This window comes from Elaeis guineensis, chromosome 1, assembly GCF_000442705.2.
Source record: "Elaeis guineensis isolate ETL-2024a chromosome 1, EG11, whole genome shotgun sequence".
Lineage (NCBI taxonomy): Eukaryota > Viridiplantae > Streptophyta > Magnoliopsida > Arecales > Arecaceae > Elaeis > Elaeis guineensis.
In genome coordinates, this window is record NC_025993.2 from 6,028,410 (window position 1) to 6,048,600 (window position 20,191).

The 20,191-nt window shown below is 33.9% G+C and overlaps 1 protein-coding gene across 1 annotated transcript; it reads left to right on the forward strand.

Moving 5' to 3' along the window:
* The first annotated feature begins 16,062 nt into the window (after nucleotides 1–16,062).
* LOC105037736 (GDP-L-galactose phosphorylase 1) lies at nucleotides 16,063–19,991 on the forward strand. Its single transcript, XM_010913367.3, has 6 exons — nucleotides 16,063–16,611; nucleotides 16,709–16,824; nucleotides 16,931–17,233; nucleotides 17,323–17,508; nucleotides 17,636–17,896; nucleotides 19,471–19,991. The coding sequence occupies exons 1-6, from the start codon at nucleotides 16,506–16,508 to the stop codon at nucleotides 19,795–19,797; spliced, it is 1,299 nt and encodes a 432-aa protein (XP_010911669.1). The 5' UTR covers nucleotides 16,063–16,505; the 3' UTR covers nucleotides 19,798–19,991.
* The last annotated feature ends 200 nt before the right edge of the window (nucleotides 19,992–20,191 follow it).

A 20,191-nucleotide genomic window follows, 5' to 3' on the forward strand; every position in this document is an offset into this window, starting at 1 on the left:
GGCTTCTACGAATTCTGCAATATCCCTTTTTAATCTTTTCCGAGCCAAGGTGTGTTCCCAAAGATGGAAGGTGTGAAGATTTTGTAGGACCCGAAGAAAGATCCTACCATTCCTCTCTGGCCAAATGTGCCAAAATAAGGCTATCAAAAGTCGATCCCAAGCTCTTCTCTGGATGTTCTTTATCCTCCAAGTGGTCCACAACGCATGTATATTTGTTGGCTGTTCTCTAACGTTGAGATTTGAAGGTGGTCCCAATGCCATATGTGGATGGGCATTAAGAAAAAGATGAGAGCCAAATTCCTCTTTACCTTCACAGAGAGGGTAACCCAGACTCACCAACCATCCTTTTCTGGCAAGCACCTTCTTTGTATATGGTTGATTTTTCAAATCAAGCTAAAAAAAAAAAAAAATCTTCTTAGGTATAGCTTCCTAAATAACTTTATAACCAGCACATTACACGCATAGAATGCATCTTTTATTTAAAAAATATATAATTATTTTAAAAATAATATATATTATTAATTTATAAAATATTTATTTTATTAATACATTAATATATTATTTTACAAATATATGTTTTATTTTATTAATATATTAGTAATATATCATTTTAAATAATTTTTATTATATTAATATCATATTACAAAAATATCTTTCGTTGCCTCTTAAATTACAAAAAGTCCCACTACATAAACTTCCATATCGAATTAAGTAGGAAGCGTTGAAGTGCCCTCACTTTTTTTTACTAAAATATATAAATACTATTAAAAATACTTCTACATTAAAAGTTTTTATTTTTTTTACTAACCTATATTAAAATTAAAATAGAGAGCATTAAAATGCCCACTCATTTTTTACTTGACTACAAAAATGAGTATTTTTAAGATGGGTTACTTCCAACATACTCACTATCTACTTACAACACTATTTATTATTAATGTTCTCAATTTATCAAAAATTGATTTGATTAAAATCTTAATGGCCAATACTTAATAAAAGGCCTAAGAATTGTGAAGATTAGGAGAGAAGGCTAGGCCAGATATTTGTGGCAACATAAGATCCATCAGATAGGTCGGCTACCTATCTACCACTTTGTGATAGAGTTTTTTTTTTCATTTGAAAAAACTCAAGACCCTTCGCGCTAGCTAAACAAATAATGCTCTTGTCAAAAGATGGCATTAATGGAATAGTATTTAAATTATTATTAATCAAAATAATTTATTAGCATTTAAGATGGACTTGTTGTCATTACATTAATGATATAGTATTTAAGCTGGTATTAATCAAAATTATTATAATCAAAATTATTAATGACTCTGTCTCCATTTATATAATAATAATAATAATAATAATAATAATAATAATAATAATAATAATAATATTCTGTGAAAGAGTATTAGAGTGTTGCCAACTTAGCTTCTTAAATAAGTTTTGTTGTGTCATTTAGACAAAAAACCTCTTCATATTAAATTATATTATTAATATATGATATTATTATATTTTTATAATTAAAGTCTATTTATATAGATAGTTTAGAATATGAAGCGATTCTAAGAATTTGAATGAATATTATTATTTTAAATTTAGAAAAAAAATTATTTTCGTACATTCAATCTTGCGCAACGCATGAATCTTCGTATATGTATAATTAGGTTAGGGTAAAGAAGGCTGTCTTTATTAATGAAATAATAAAAGAAGTATACTGAGAAGGTACCATTGCTAGTAAGCTTCTACATAGGGCTATCGGCAATTTTAGTCGGACGGATGTGGCAGAGGAGATTGGACAGACTTTGCAATTTGTTCCATTTGCTGTAGAAAAGTGAACCTCACACTCGGACATGCCATTAAAGATTTCTTTAATTCTAGTGAGAGGCTACTAATGCATTATCTTTGGCTGGCGAAAGTAAAGATCACTGAAAAGAGAAACAGGTGTTAAGCCAATCCATATATCCTCCCAAAATTTAATGTCCTCATCATTTCCAAGTCTGAAGAACGTGTAGTTCCAAAAAGCATGGAGATCCTCACTAATATTCTTCCCAAATGGAGGAAAGTTTCACAAGGCTTTTTCTGTCTCCAATTCCAAATTTCTTCCTCCAATAATAAGAGTTGTTGATCAAACCATGCATGCCAAGGGCCACCGCAGCCCAAACATAGGTTGTATTGTCTAAATGTGGTTGTGGTGTAATTGATGGTTAGAGCGTAAGACAAGAAATGCTATGGTTATTATAACTGGTAATTATGGAGTGTAATCAAATGGTGGTGGTTATTCTTTTATTTACAAAGATAAAAATGTTATTCAACAGAATGACAAGTTTCCAATAATTTTTTTTCCCCTAAACAATTAATTTCAACCACTTCTTGCTACCAGATTAGAGTAACAAGTCAAGCTGCTCAACGTGTAGATCAAATGAATAGATAATAACATAACTGAAGTGGCTATATATAAAATTTTTCCCATTAGTAATCATTTTGGCAATATTGCCCATTGAGGAGATTCTACTATCGAAGATAAGTCGAATCTGCAGTTCATTAGACTATGCACTGTTGGCATGCATAAGCATTAGAGTTTGCTATAAAAGCATTAGATAAAGTGTCTTGTTTCGAACGTAGGAGCATTCGAATTTGCTCCCAAAATCAGTCATTTTAATAGCAGTTCATTGGACTTGCACCTTTAGGGTATACTTAGCATGCTTTATAAAGTGATTGTTAGCATGCAATTTTGAAGCTTAGAATGAGTTTCAGGCTTTTGCTGGTGTTTTGCATAATGATACACATGAAAAGAATGATGGAAGGCTACAATCCCCTCTAATCTGTTTTATTTTTTTTGTCTTGGTACAGCGACAAGATTCTTGCAGCTGAACACCTCAGAAAATGGAACTAGATGATCCACTCTTCCCTTCTTTCTTTTTCGTGAAAAATATCCTTGTTTTTTCTATTTTTTGGCATGAAGAAATGATGAAAATCATATGTTGTTGCTGCTTCTCTAAAGCAATTTGGAGGCAATCCTGGTGTAACCTTAAGCTTAGATTCTTCAAAAATTTTAATAGGAATTGTAGCCTTCTTAGTTCTTGAAGAAGGCAAAAGATTAAGGCTGGATGGAGGAAAATGTGGGATGTTACAGTAGCAATCTGCTTAATTTTAATGCTTATGGCTAGAGAGTTGCCTGGACATTCACCAGCATATCTGCTGAAAGCATTAGATGATCTTTAGGTGATTGGCCAAAGTTGGTCTCCATTTAACTGTCTCAAGAAGTTCATGTATCCACACTGAAGGCCTGGAAACTTGACTTGGAGCAGTATTCCACAAAAGTTAAACCTAATAGTCATCTATTTTTTGTTCTGTCTCATCTCCCTACTCATACTAGACCCTTGTGTTCTTGTTTCATTATTGAAAGTAGGTTCTACTTGGTCCAACTCTTTTCAATCAAAAAAAAATACACATACTCTCATAAACTTGCACAGATACACTTCTTTTTATGCTTCTTGCGATCTCTTTCTCTTGAAGAGCAAATTGAATCAAATGGACGTATTCCTTAGAGAATGGATTAGACAAAGACTGACCCATAGATTGGGGCTCAGGACTCAGAATTGAGACCCAGGGAATCATCGAAAGTGGCTTGAGGTTGTTTCTTTTTTTTTTTTTTTTTCTGAACTTAGGTTACATTTAAAACATATTGCTTTCCAAAGTTTAGCTGGTTTCTTTGTTCAGAGAAGCACCTGGTTGCTACATTGTTGTTGTCACGCCCCGAACCCAACATCCGGGTCGGATACGTGATGGCCGCACACTCCTTAGAGCAAGCCCTAAAGAATATGCAAGGCCAAAATAAATCATTACAATCTCAACATCCATAACAATTACTTTCAACAATAACTCGTAAAACCTTGCATAATTACAAATTAAATTTCTTCAATTCTCTGATCAGGTATCAACGGTACTCTATCTATGCATCCGCTCACTCACAAATCTATACCATAGCCAACCATGGACATCTTGTAACTCTGAGAAGAAAAAGAAATGAAGGGGTGTGAGCTTTACAGTCCAGTAAGAATTTCCATATCACACCAATAGAATAATATAATCTGAAAATAATGATAGGCAATAACACGTAAAAGTCGATGTTCACTGTCCAGAATACTGCAAACATTTATAGATTATCTGTTTTATCAAAAGAGATGCATCATCATATGTTAAATAAGTGAAACAATTTTATTCAACGATTGTTTCATGTCTTATCTTTCTATTTTCTTCTATTATCACATCATCTTTAATCCTTTTCTTTTTGGCTTTAGCTTTAGCTTTGGCTTTGGCTTTGGCTTTGGCTTTGGACTACCAGGATCATGCGACGATCTTTTATTCGGATCGATTTCTGTGATCTTCCTCGGATCGAAATATTCATGATCTTTCTCGGATCAAATCATTCATGATCTTTCTCGGATCAGATTCTTCATGATCTTTCTCGGATCATATTATTCTTCCACACATAAGTCTTTGGGGGCTGTCCCAGGCATAAGCTCCTAGCAAGCTATTCCACATGACAAGGCCAGTCCAAACCATAATTCTCTTTCTTTTCATATTCATGAAATTATGATATTTAACTTTATTAATCAATTCATCTTTTGCAGTGAAATAAATATGTCATACATATAATCATGCCATCAATCGCTGATACATATGTATTGATATAGCATACTCATGCTCAAAATCACATAAATAAATAACAATGTCTCAGATATAATAAATTCATCGATTTCAAATCCAACGTTGCAAAATCAAGGAGATAAAACCAACGATAAAATAACATATATAATGATGATCATGTACAGAGATTCTTACCTTTACCGGTGACTGATCAAAGCACAGAAATCAATGTTCTTCTTTGATTTATAAATTTCTCTAATAAGATATTCCACTCGATATCTTATGCAGACAATCGTATCTCTTCATGACCCTGATCAAATATAAAAATCATATATAGAGAAAATTACCGATAATCGATCCTAATAACACAGATCGAGGACCTCTCTTAGGATTAATCAAAATTAAGATTTATCTAATTATCTAGATCCTCCACTGATCCATAAGACTTCTAGAGAGAGAAAATCCATGAAGAGAGAGAAAATTCTAGAGAGAGAAAATAGAGAGAAAGTGGAGAGAGAATCTTCGTATCCTTTCGATGAGGCAATCATGATCGAGATCATCAGAGGTCCTATCAAGGTGACTCAATATGAACCAAGTGTTACAAATTTCGAATAGGATCGGACTGGGATCAGATCTACCGCACGAATTTCGGAGCAACCTCAGGTCATCTTATTTTTATTTCAAATTTATCCTAGGGTCTGTGATGTAATCAGAGAGAGAGTAGAAAGATTCTAGAGAGATAAAATTCACAAAAAGAGAGAAAGATCTAGAGAGAGAAAATAGAGAGAGAATCTAGAGAGAGAAATTGGAGAGAGAAGGTAGAGAGAGGAGAGAGAAAATTTTTCTCTCTTCTTCTTCTTTTTTATTTTATTTTATTTTATTTTTCTTTCTCTTTTTCCTTTTTTTTTTCTTTTTTTTTTCTTTTTCCTTTTTCTTTTCTTTTCTTTTCTTCTTCTTCTTCCTTCTTCTTTTCTTTTCTTCCCGTGGCTTATTTTTGACCGAAACAGGGGATCTTTGATCCCCTCCTTGGTTGGCCGACCGACGGCACGGGAAGGAAGGGGAAGGAGAGAGGAAGGGGAGGAGGCTTACCTCCGTCGCCGGCGAAGCTTTTCCGACGAGAAATTGGACGTCACAGTGATGGGTCTCCGTGAGGAATTTCCGACGATTGCCGCCGTTTTGCCCTGAGATTTTTGATGGAAAGGAGAGAGAAGGGAGTCTTATCCCCTGTTTCTTCCTTTTTTTTTTTTTTTTTTTTTGGTTTGGGCTGTGGCTAATTTTGGGCCGGGGTGTTACAGTTGTATCTTCTATGAATTAATGCAAAGTCATGTAAGTTACCCCCCCCCAAAAAAAAAAGCAAAGTCATGTGAAGCAGGAAGAAACCACAAGACATGGAGTTGTACTTCTAGAGATCTTTTTGAACTTTATAGCTGAGATTTACCCGAATGTGCATCTTGGGTCACGCTATTCATGTTATAAAAGATGGGTAGTTCAATGCACAAATCAAGGGAGCAGATGAATCAGAGAATGAATTACTCTTCATGCTATGGATTTAATTTGGATGACACTATATCTGGTTCATGTTAGATATTTATTAAAACAATAAATTTTTAAAAAAATAAAACTAATCTTATCTCCTAAATTTAGTTGGTTTAAATACTTTGTATACTTTTTTATGTCCCACATTCGATATGTGAAAGGAAGTTCTTTGCTTAAATGGAAATCTCATTTTGTAAAGCCCAAGTCGGGCTTTGGGCGAATTAGGCTGGTAGGATACTGTTCATCACATGCCTTGACCTAAGTAAGATTATTCGATCTCCTATTTTTCTTTTTGTGTAATTTTTTGTAATATTATTTTGAAAATCATAAAAATAGTAAAATCGCAATATCTAGATGTCATTTTGCCAATAGTTCACCATATATTCGTTTTTGTTGTTAATATATGTTCATATACAAGTGACAATCTCAAATGTTGGAATTATTAAAAAATCGGCACATGCAATGCATGTTAAAGAACAAAGCTCATGAAAGGTTTGCCCCTCTATTCTAGCTAAATCTAGGGTTGCATGAGAGGGTTATCTCCTACACCTGCTCACACTTTGGAGCCCATTCAAAATGGTTGAGAGGGAATTCTTCTATAATTGTTAACTTAAGCAGTTGATCTTCCTGTTTATGCTTGAGAGAAATTTATAGATTGTAGGAGAGACTTCACTCCTTTCAGGTCTCCTGTTTGTTGGCAAGAATCTAGATTTAGAGTTAGCAAATACAAAAAAGAAAAAATGATTTATGTGGTTCAGCCTACGAGCTATATCTGCAAGTAGAAATGATCGAAGAAAACTTATACTAACAATGGAAGATAATAACAAATGCAAAATTTCTCAGTTGCATTGCCTTTCCAAGCCCTAAAACCAAGCAATGGTCCCAAAACATCAAGGGGGAAAATATATATTATAGTGACTCACAAAATTTATGCCTTTCAATGGGCATCAGTTACTGGACCTCTGCAAATATATGTACAAGACAAAATGAACAAAACAAAATTTAAAACATGTAAAATCAAAAAAATGAATAAAACTTTCAAATTTGTAAGGCCATCAACATTATCATTTCTAGAGTTCACTTTATATTGGATATTATTGATTTCTAAATTATCCTGTCTATTAAAGATCCTTAACAATTAGAGACTCCCATATACATATATTTAAACTGATCTTTTTTTTTTTGGTTAAAAAATAAAATGATCTGTGTTTATAGATTAAGAGATCATACAACATTTACCATTCCATTACTGGCTTCGTTATTAATACAAATACAAGACCTTTTAAAAGAAATTAAACAGGAGAAGAGTTGGCTAGAGACTGACTATTTTTTTTGGAAATAAAGATGGGAATATATTTGTTTCGAAATAAGAGTATCCACTGGGAAATGCATAGTTATTTTAATATTAACTTTAGGATATTTTGGTTCAAAAGATTGAAATGATATTCTAAAAGAAAAGAAATATTTTAAAATTTTAAGCTCTTTTTTAGAGATGGCAATGGATTAGATGTGGGTCGGATCGGCCAATATCTAGACCCGTTCTGCAATTACCAATCTCATATCGGCCCGATATTCATCTTTGGATCAGGTCGAGATATGTAAATATTATAAAATAATTATAATTTTGAAATAAAGATATATATTAAAAATATATCAGGTTAGATTTGAGAGAGGATATATTATTATCTGTATCTGATCGAAATCCATTTCGAATATTTTTTTCTAGCATCTATATCTATCCTGAATTCTAATTGGATCAGATAAAATCTATCCTATTCGGATTGCATTAGATCAGATACCAAACAAATTGATTAAAATTGCCATCCCTACTTTTTTTTGTAATATTTATAAATAATTATATATATATATATATATAATATTTATTGATCTCACCATTTTGTCTATATGTGTAATTAACCAACCATCTTTCTTAAAGTGCAGAAAACCAATAAAATTTTTCTTATTACTTCAACATAAAGAGATCACCAACGCGATGCTTGAAATCAAACTTGACAACTCACGACCTTTTTGCTAAAACAAAGAAACAAAAGATTTATTCAATATTTGTCAACTTGGAGGTGATCAAAGAGTCTTCAAAGGCATCAGACTTTGGATCATTTTATATGTTAACGAAGGGAGCATCTTATTTTCTTCATTTTATTTCAAAAAAATAAAAAATTTTTAAAGACAATTCACACTTTTTTGATTTTTTTAAATATATTATATATATATAATTGAATTCATGAGAACAGTCAAACACACGAAAGTTCTTCCTTTGCTGTTGCTCAGCATCCAACTTTTCTTAGATAAAATTTTCTCTTATTTTTTTTCTTTTCCATTACTAATTAATTAATTTGAATTTCTCAGGATCATGAAAGCTCAAGTCTGTTGCACAGGTGCTTTCACGTGACCATTCATCTACCCAACCATACACCGCTACTCATTAAAAAATAAAAAATCTCAAAACAGGAAAAAGAAAATGAAAGAAAGGGAAAAAAAGGAGAAAAAAAAGTACTCCACAACAGTCAAAATCCCTTTCAAGCAACCAAATTATATTATACCAAACGACCGCAATAAAAGGTGAATCAAATTAGACCCCTCAAGTCTCCGCAATATATTTCATAGAAGATTATTTTTCAGTTCGAGTGGTTATCCTCCTTAGAAATTGAAAATCCCTGGGATTCCAATCTTTGGAAAACATCTGAGATACAGATCTCTGATAGCCCAAGGGGGACCAGATAGCAGCCATAGGGTCCCAAAAATTCCTGTTGGTCTAAATTATTTTGTTAATGCATTTCCTCACCAATGGCATGCAAGCCTCGAATCCTTAGTCATGTTGTCCAACTTATTCCAGACACTTATTTGACTTAGCCTGAGCCTGATGTCAAGTTGAGCTACTTCTAAAGGGGCAGGATATCATACTTTGCTCCCCATTGATATAAAGAAAAGAAAATGGGAGATGGAGAATGGACTGATAGATGATTCCAGTTCAAAAAGATAAATCCACGTTTATGCTATCCTAGCTTCTCTTGTTTCATTGAATTTGGTGCACTCACGTGACTAAGGATGGTAGCGGATTGGATATGGGTTAGATAGGCCATTACCTATACGCGCCCTATACTTTTCTCGAAGCCAAATAGGTAGATTTTCGAGATGGGATATATAGAATCTCAGGGCAGGGTAAGATTGGGTGCATAGAGTTAGACAAGATGGATTGGGTGGATTGAGTGAGGTAAAGTCATAAAAATCTCTTTTTTTCCAATACAAAAATCAATTTTTTTGCCTAGGAGGGAAAATTTGTTAAGAGTTTTATATATATTTAGGTCGGATTAGGAGCATATTTACTATTTAATGGAGTAAGCAGAGTAAAACCTACTCCATTAGGATTAGATTGGATACCTAATAAGGCGAAGTAAATTGTCATCCCTACATATAAAATCTTTGAGGAAAAAAAGAGAAACCATGAAAAATGGATATCTTAATAGTGGATACTTTATGTGTGGGATCTTGGATTGAAATATCTTTCATAGTAGTAAGGATATTATTATTTTATACAAATACCAATAGACCATGGTACAGCATGTTTGGTTGAACTTCATAGATATCCTTGTGTGAAATTTGGGAGACCATATATGAGTAGGTTTGTAAATATTTTTTAGAAAGATATGAAAGATAATTGTGATATTTTTATCATCACCATCGTTACCACCACCAGCATCATCTATTATTGTTTGTTATTACCTCACTATCTTGTCAGTACTATTTTTGTACTATCATCATCATCAATATTGCTATTATCATTAATACTGTCATTATTACTATTATTATTTTGTTGTAGTTGTTGTTTGAGAAAAAAGTTGGGCAAGAAATGTTTATTTTTTTAAATTGAACATCTCTTTAAATAGGAAGGGCATTATGATTTCTAATCCTAATAGGAAAGTAAGTATCGAGAATGGAACTGTTGCTTTAATTATGAGCTAATACAATTAAGAGTTGTGTTGAGCATAATATTTAACTTAAATTCTATCCAGAGAAGAATTAAATCTTGAAAACACAAGAAAGATGTGAAGCAGAAACTAAATATGAAAGAACATGACAAGATAGTAAGTTTCAAAATCTAGAGGATTGAGTAGATATATATAGGAGAAAAAAAAAAAAAAAGTGAAGTAAAAGGAATGATAATATATATGAACAAATGATTTAGCCTTCTTGGACTTGTTTATTAATCACTTCATATTTCAGATAGAATCCTTCATATCGTGATTTTAAAATGACCAAAGAGAAATATTATATAACTAACTAATTTACTTCACACACACACACACACACACACACACACACACACACACACACACACACACATATATATATATATATATATATATATATATATATATATATATATATTTGTGTGTGTGTGGATTACACTTTTCTCGAAAGGAGAGGGTGTCTACACTTAAATCAAACATCAATAATCGGATAGCTAAATCAAAAATCTATACCATAGCTCATTATTTATGCCACTAAAAATCACTAGTAACCAAAAATTATATATTTCAGTGGTCTCCTATCTATGTTTCGAGTGGATGCAAAATATATTGTTAATAGGATATGAAACCTTGCTTGTTAGAATCTTTTAACTTCTAATATATATATATATATATATATATATATATATTAATTTGTGGATCATGATCACTGAGATTTTCAATTTAAAAGCTTTACATATATTTTAGTGCATTCGCATAATACAAACTTTCAACTTTTGTATTTACTTAATATATAGGTTATCGACTACTAAAAAATATAATTTTTGAATTTAGATATTTTAGTATAGATAATAATTAATTATGTGGATTTACAACTTAAATTTGGATACCTAATCATTAATTTTGAACTTGGGAGGAGTGCAGTCCATATATATACATATACTATATCCATATATTAACTAAAGGAGATTGCTACACTACCCTTTGAAATAAACATCAATATCTATCACTAGATTGAAGATCCTTTAGCATGGCAAGCATCATAGTTTTCTACATCCTTCTATCCTTATGACCTACAATGAAGTTGCCTGCCTAATTAGTTTGGCAATTACCTTCCTCATAAACGTGTGCAAAGTGGATGACCTACTTCAAAGAAATATAACTATAGTTTACAAGGAGTTTATTTTTTTTCTTTTAATATATAGCAAATTTGGTTCCATTCTAATGAGAGACAGAGAGTAAAAGAAATGTTTCTTTTAATTAGTTAATTAGAGTAAGAAATTTGCACTTCGTAGTATCACAAGGTTTGAAATTTTCAACTCTTAGCGTGAATGTGATGTGTAACATGTCTTGACTCTACCAAATCAATTGCTTGGCTTGTCGGGCTGTAAATATTTTGGGATAAATCATCACTAGTCCCATGAGAGCTACATTCAACTAGCATATGATGAGGCTTAAATACAATCTATCATCAAATTTTAAGCACATTAGTTCAATATGGTTGCAAGCTACGACCAAATTCTAACCAAATCAACTATGATATTCATTAGATTAGACACAATTTGATCAATCATGAATGGACCAACATGACCTAGAAAATTTGATTTAACAATTTAAGTAATTCTTGGTACACTGCATGCGGTGCAGAAAAAATGTACCGTGCCATTTGATTGGGTTACGTAGCTATCACTTTCTAACATGTATTTAATGTCTACAATATTATTTTTTCATTTAAAATTTTGAATGACGAAAATATCCCTCATCTTCTGAAAAAATTATGACATTCTGTAGTCATGTTGTCACGCCCCCGATCCGAGATTGTGAATCGAGGGTCATGGCAACTACCGCATACTCATAGAAAACTCTTCCCATAAACATGCAAGGCATCTTATCATGCTATCCTAAAACGACAGTGGAATAATTAGTCAATAATTTAGATCCAAAACATAACGATCTAAATTTCTTCTTTAATATCTCAATAAATTCAACAATAATTTTTAGGCCTTACATCAAATTCAACAAGACTTTCAACCTCAAATAAAAGTATGGAGATTCTGCTTCTGATCACTCTTCCATTCATATCTTGTATCATCTTAATTCCTCAACATCTGTAAAAACAGTAAAATAGGAGGTAATGAGTTAGACAGCCCAGTAAGCAACGATCACTTTCAACAGATTTCATCAAGCATTAAAGTAAATAATCATTTATAGAAATAAGCATATAGAGTTCATCAAATTGAAATCAATTTCGATTATGCAATATAGTTCATGCCAAATTTATTTCTTTTTCAAAATTTGAGTTTCTTTCGAAATTTCAATTTCTTTCATTCTTAAATTTTTTTCGTCAACCATGAGCTATGACCACATTTTTCTTATGACAGGATCATAACACTGCGTATCTTCTTACTGTGAGCAGCGAATCATCTGGCAGCAAAGTCTTTCGGAACCGTTGGTCTCTCTGACGGTTTGTCACTGGTCTCTCTGGCGATATGTCACTGGTCTCGTTGGCAGCGACATAAACCCTCAAGACAAATCAATTGCCAACGTATATGCCCCCATTAGCAAGATCTTTTACATAGTCAGGTTGTCAATTCATATTGTTCTTATATCAGAATTCTTCATAAATCATATTTCATATTCTAATTTCAATAAGAAAATATATAATCATGTAGTATCGAAATCAATCAATATAATGCATCATGAAATCAATATGTTCAATCATACTTCATCATAATATTTCGAATAAGATATTTTTCATAATAAAATATCATTCATCTAATTCACGCATCGTTTCACAATTATGTCAGAAAAATATATTATAATTTATCGATAAATCTAGAAAAAGTGAAACATTACTTACCTCGAACGCATTCCAATAAATCCACATAATTCTATAAATTTTCTTTCAAAATTCTTCAGTTCATAAACCATATCATAATATCCGATTATCAGGTATCAATGATAGCTATACGAGATCAAATTCAATAATCAGAAAGAATACGAATATCATATTTCAACGGTTTAGATTGGGTCCGATCATCTAATTTTATCTAATCAAAATCTAATTAGGATATAGACGATTCAAAGTTTGACTATCAGATCAAATGAGATTCGAAGTGATAGGATCGAGGTTTCTTCATTGATTTTATAAAATCAAATAGAAAGAGAAAATTCATCTTGGACTCCTCAGACGATATGATTCAACAAATTTGATCAATCAGATCAAATCATGCTAAGATTATCATGTGGATAATTCAATAAAATCATAAAAAATATAATCTTAAAAATACCTAATCTAATCAAAATGGGTGTCGGTGTACCGTCCGACGATCGCAGATAAAAAATCCATCACTAGAATCATTTAAATTCATCATCATTCTTCTCAAAATTTTAGAAAATCTTAACAGGAAGAAATAATCTAGAGAGAAAGTAGAGAGAGAAAATCTAATTCTAGAGAGAGAAAATACTAGTTCAGACTGAAAAGAGAGAAAAACTCTCTTTCTCATATTTTATTATTTATATCATTATTTATTTATTTATTTATTTTTTCTTTCCTTTTTTTCTATCTTCTTCTTTTTTTTTCTTCACAATAGAGAGAGGAGAGAGAGTCCTATTATTTTTTATATAATTTTTTTATTTTTTATTTTTTACTTCTTTTTTCTTCTTCTTCTTCTTCTTTTTTCTTTTTTTTTTTCTTTTCCTTCTTCTTTTCTTTTTTCTTTTTCTTCCTTCTTCTTTTTCTTTTTTTTCTTTTTCTTCCTTCTTCTTTTTCTTTTCTTCTTCCCAGGCTTTCTTTGGGCCGAAACAGGGGACCTCACAATCCCCTGTTGACTGGCCAACCGATGGCACAATCGGCATAGAGGCGGCCATCGACAGGAGGGCGACGACCCACCGTCCAAGAAAATACAAATCCGATGGCCGGTGGTGACCACCGGTGCTAAAACCCAATTGAAATCGAAATTTCTTTCTCAAAGAAATCCGACGACTTTGGTCGCTGGCGAGCATACACACTGGCATGGAAAGAAAGGGGGAGAAGAGAGGAAGGGGAGGAGGCTCACCTTCGATGCCAGTGAAGCTTTTCGACGTAAAAATTAGACGGACACAGAGCTGATCTTCCGTGATGATTTTTCGATGATTGCCGCCGATGAACTTCGGGATTTTTAGTGGAAGAGAGAGAGGAGGGATCTCCTCCTTAAATAGAGTCGGAGGGAGACTCTTTCCGACTCCGATTGGGAGAGGAGGAAGAAGACTCCCTTCGGGAGTCTTCTCCTCTGTTTTTCCTTTCTCATCAATTTTTTTTTTTTTGCTTGGGCTGGGGTTTGTTACTTGGGCCGGGCCATGACACATGTTATGGCATCTCACGATCAAATTATGATTTTCTATTCATAATTTGACCATAAAATATCATAAGAAAGGGAGAGATATTTTCGTCATTTAAAAATTTTATAAATTTTTAATGATAAAAATGCTCTTGTCTCTTTATGACTTCTAGAAAAAATTATAGCTTCATATATGTAAGAAGCCATAATTTGACAGCAGAATATCATAATATGACCATAGGATGTCATAATTTTACAAAACAAAAAGGGTATTTTTGTCATTCAAAATTTTAAATGAAAAATCAGAATTGTGGATATTAAATACGTGTTGAAAAGTAGTGGCTACTTGCTCCAATGTGGTTGGGTGGTGTGTCTCACGTCAATTTTATTGCACCGAACACGGTGCGCAAAGAACTGTTTGGTTGACGAAAAGTGGAGAGGGGAAGAGGCAGTTTATGGAAAGTGAAAAAGGACCTCTTATTTGGTTGAAGTTTTAAAAAGAGAGACAGCGAAAAAAGCTCTTCTCATGGGAAGTGAAAATCTATGGAAGAGATGGATTTTGGTACTTTCCATAAGATGAAAAGTGGTGGTACTTTTCTCTTTCTCAAAATATCCTTTTGAGATTAACGATCAAGATTTTTCAAAATATCAATGGATAGTTAGGATGAAATATTAAATAGTAATATAATATTATATTACTATTATCTTAATATTTATATGAATATAATATAATATTTATATCTATATTAATAAATTTATTATATTAAATATTAATATTATATTAATATATAATAATATTATATTAATATAATAAATTATTATGATCTTATGTTATATTATAATATATTAATATTATATTTATATTAGTATAAATATAATATTAATATTTATATAAAGTTTAGGAGCAAAAATGTATAATTTTATATCTACTAGGGGTATAATAGATATTTTATACTATTTTTTTTAAAAAATGAATGCTTAACCAAATTTAAGCTACTCTATAATAAATTAATTTTTTATAATCAATTAAATATGTCAAAATTTTATTTTCAAAAAGTAACTCCCAAGTAACTTTAAAAAAATTTTTCACGAACCAAACAAATTCAAAAACTTCCTCTAATAATTTAAGTCAAGCCATCAAGTTAAAAAAAACTTGACCTACATAGCCTACGTAAGGATGGGTTGGAATCAGTCTTCTGGCCCGACCTTTGGAGATTGAGCCTTTTTGGAGCTCATGAGTCCTATGTCCTATTTAATCATATTTTATATGGATAAGAAAATCATAAATTTATCCAATCCACAAAAATTATTTTGAAAAAAAGATCACAACCATCCATCAAATACTTTTTCTTCTTTACTAAATGTGAACGTACCAAAATCCAATGCATAAAAACCTAAATCCTAAAGGATGGGTCACATTAATCGGATGGTCTAGATTCCAGGTCTCCTAGAAATCAACGACACTACTAATTAGGGAAGCCTCAACGAAAACAAAAGCCAAAAAGATAGGGGCACCGTGGCCAAATCCTTTCCCAATACCAATAGTATAAACCTCTCCCATCCGGACTCTAACCGCATCTTCCCCCTATTTCCTCTCCCCCTGTATTAATAGCGCGAAGCTCCCAAAACTCCCCCCCAAGCTTGCAAGACCGAGAACCGATCGTTCGTCCCGGAGAACTCGTGAGAGAGAGAGAGAGGAGAGGCGAGAGCCCCTCCAGGGCCTTCGAGTTGAATTCTTCTTCCACTCACGGCTATTCGCCGACGAGACCAAGTGGAGAAGCTCGCTACCATCGGCGCCGGAGGCGGCCACCGCCTCCTCTTGGACAAGAAGCGCAGCCCCTGCCCGCACGGTGGCCGCGGCGCCCTACCCTCTGACGGTGGCAGCCCCTCAGACCTCCTCTTCCTTGCTGGGGGCGGCTCCCTCGACCCCTTGCTTCGCCTAATTAGCTCTAGCTAGGCCTTTGTTTTTTTTTTTTTCTGTTTATATATATAGACGTGAATCGGATATATAGGTTAGAGAGAGATGCTGACCATCAAGAGGGTTCCGACGGTCGTCTCCAATTACCAGGAGGACGTTTGCGAGCCCCTCGGCTGCGGCCGCAACTGCCTTGGCCACTGCTGCTTGCCTGGTATGGAGAATTCTCCATCCAAAATCTTTCCTTTTTTTTTTTTAAAGATATATATATAATGAATGTATTGATTTTTGATTCTTCTCATTGCCTGCAGTCTCAAAACTACCCCTTTATGCCTTCAAACGCGATGCAACATCGCCTAATGGCTCCTCTTCCACCGCAGAGGATCCTTCATCCGGCTTTTTCCTTCATTTCCTGATTCTTGGAGAGGTATTTCATCATCTACGATGCTAAAACTCCGTTCTTTTTTGATTGATTTGTCGATTTTCTGCTGGAATTGTGTAACTATATGGGATCTTGGTTGTGGGATTGGTAGTGGGAGGATCGGATGAGCCGGGGGCTGTTTCGGTACGACGTCACAGCCTGCGAGACCAGGGTGATCCCCGGAGAGTATGGTTTTATAGCCCAGTTCAATGAGGGTAGGCACCTCAAGAAGCGACCCACCGAGTTCCGGGTCGACCGTGTTCTCCAGCCCTTCGACCACGGCAAGTTCAACTTCACCAAGGTGGGGCAGGAGGAGGTGCTCTTTCGCTTCGAGGCAGGAGGCGATAGCAGGTCTCAATTCTTTGAGAGCGCCCCTGTCAGTTCTACCAACCCTCCCAATGTCGTTGCGATCAATGTAAAAGAGCAATCCTTATATATCTTTGAATTGTCGCGATCTTTGGTACATGCTTTTATATAAATTTTTGGTGTTCTGAATGATTGTAGGTGAGCCCTATAGAGTATGGCCATGTGCTGCTGATTCCCCGTGTGCTCGAATGTTTGCCACAGAGGATTGATCCTGAGAGCTTCTTGGTTGCTCTGCACATGGCTGCAGAAGCAGCGAGTCCTTACTTCAGGCTGGGTTACAATAGTTTGGGTGCCTTTGCCACCATCAATCACCTCCATTTTCAGGTGTAACTTTGGTTTCTGTACTCTATCAACATATGTTCTACTAATTTGGGTCAGCTATAGATGTTAGAGTACCAGAAGAATCTCAGGTGTGGTTGATAAAGGAATTTTTTGTGTTGTTATGGTGCAGGCATATTACTTGGCGATGCCCTTTCCAGTGGAGAAGGCACCAACAGAAAGGATAACGATCACAAAGAGTTTGTCGGACCGTGGTGTGAAGATTTCACAATTGTTGAATTATCCTGTTAGAGGATTGGTTTTTGAAGGCGGAAACACCTTAAGGGATCTATCTGATGTAGTTGCCAGCTCCTGCATGTGTCTTCAAGGAAATAATATCCCATTTAATTTGCTTATTTCTGATTCTGGCAGGAGGGTCTTCCTCTTCCCACAGGTATCAATTGTCAGTTGTCTTATTATTACTTGTGCTACTCATATTACTGAATTTCCTTCGGAACCTTGATGCAAGAATGTGCTATTTCTAGGTTTCTAGAGAGTTTGTTTTAATAGAGGAAATTTGTGTTATTTAGCTGCTATTTTCACTTTATGAACAAGGGATAAAATTTATAACTACAGATATCAGTATCTCACATGATACAATTGCTTGGCTTTTTTCAAAGTGCAAAGGTCTCTTTTTAGTATATCCTTTCCAAAGGACAATTTAAAAATCTATTGTGAACAGCTACAAAACCTTATGTCTGTTATTAACTTATTATTTAGGTTTTGGGAACCCTTGATACATAGAGACTAATGATTGGTAGCAGCAAATATAGTATGGCATATTGAGGCCTATAGGAAAATTTGGTGGAGACCTGCAGGGATGCAGAAATTACCAAAATAATCACCTTACTTAGAGAAACAAAAATAACCACCTAAAAATTTCATCAGTATTAACTGCTCGCTATCCTCTTGCAAATTTTTTCCTCATACTCTGTATTTTTTTAAATATACCTGTTGATTTCCATCTCAGCATTTTTGGTGTCTAAAAGGCATCTTAACACTTTTAGTCTCAGGTACTGGAAGCTAATTTTTTGAATTTTCTGATTTCTAACATGATAAATCACCACTCATTTATAATGCTCTTCTATGATCAATGGTTTATGTCATCCTATATGAACATTTTTGAATTTAACAATAGAGCACATAAATTTTGAAGGGAGAGATTGTTGCTTTATATGTTATAAGGAGTATTACTTTTAAAATACTTGCCTTTAGCAATTTTTAAGTTTTCTTATCTTGGTCTTGGGCTTTAAACATACTCGACTGAAACCTCCTTTAAATGTTGAACATTTTTAGGGGAGAAGAATTTCATACTTGTTCCCAATGGCATGTCCAAGATTAGATAATTTATTTTAGGTGTGTAACATTATTCAAGAAAATCTTTTGAAGTCAATATAAAATTTAATTGAAAAAGTCTTTCCTATCTTTGAATTGAAAGATGTAACATCAATTCTATTTCTTTGATTTAATAAGAAAAATAACGATGCAATGTGCTATGAGCTTTTTGGGTTTGTGTGAACTTGATTTTATGAACTTAAAAGTGCGTGTGTGGGTTTGATGTAATTTAATTCACTTAGCAAAAACACTCCAACAGAATAAGTTTGCAATCACATTTCTATTTTGTGTGCCATATTTTTTTCAAAACTCTCTCTCTTTTATGAAATGTTACTTTGTTAGAGAGTTGGGATTAGGGTTTACAAGTAGATAGCAGGGACTTGTTAGTTACTATGCATCTTAATTGCTTTCCCTCTCACAGTCAGAGAGGGTTCTCTTGTTGTATATACTCCTCAAACAATTATATTTCTTTTGCTTATCTCAAGCGAAAGAAAAAGGATTAAAATCTATACTTTTTTGTGTCATGATATTGTGAACTAGTCCGGCAGCTTGCTCTGAGCAGTCCCCTTATCTACCCAAAAAGATATCATAAATTAGTTTACTGATTGCCGTGCTTGGTGAACATCTGTGCAGTGCTATGCTGAGAAACAGGCTCTTGGTGAAGTGAGCCAAGAGTTGTTGGATACTCAAGTAAACCCTGCTGCATGGGAGATCAGTGGGCACATGGTACTAAAACGGAACAAAGACTTTGAAGAGGCATCAGAGGCCTATGCATGGAGGCTCTTGTCTGAGGTGTCTCTCTCCAAGGAGAGGTTTCAAGAGGTGAAGGCTTACATATCTGATGCCACCAGGTTGGAGGAGTCTAAGGAGGAGATAGATGCAAATGAAAACAAGGGAACCCTCCAGGCTTCCCCATTGGCTACTCATTTGCAGGAAGGGTTTCTGTTCTTCATTGAATGATAGATGGGTTATTTCCAGTAGACATAGTAATATAGTTTTATGTTGTTGTTGATTTTCTAGCTTTTGAAGAGATAAGGGAGCAGTGATATCATGGCTTTGCCACTGTCTAAATGTTTTCTGGTAGGTGTTCTTGATAAGTGGTTGCTTGAGTCAACTAAAATCTTTTGATCTCTATGAACAGATATTTGATGCAAGTTTGACTGCATTCAAATGAATACCTAGTTATGTTCTCTCTCTCCCCCCCCCTCCTCTCCCTCTCCACCCATCCATCCCCAACTTCCTTCATCAGGCTGTGGCTGCTATAATGCAGTTCCTATGATCCTGAAAATCAGAATAAGCAATGTAAGGCAAAGAACATATTCACCCATAAATAATTCCATATTTCATGTTATTT

What these genes read in the sequence shown, in the direction of transcription:
- LOC105037736 (XM_010913367.3), top strand. Translation starts at nt 16,506, where the DNA reads ATGCTGACCATCAAGAGGGTTCCGACGGTCGTCTCCAATTACCAGGAG. An exon ending in TGGCCACTGCTGCTTGCCTG is followed by an intron (nt 16,612 to 16,708) that starts GTATGGAGAATT and finishes CATTGCCTGCAG; the next exon opens with TCTCAAAACTACCCCTTTAT. An exon ending in ATTTCCTGATTCTTGGAGAG is followed by an intron (nt 16,825 to 16,930) that starts GTATTTCATCAT and finishes TGGGATTGGTAG; the next exon opens with TGGGAGGATCGGATGAGCCG.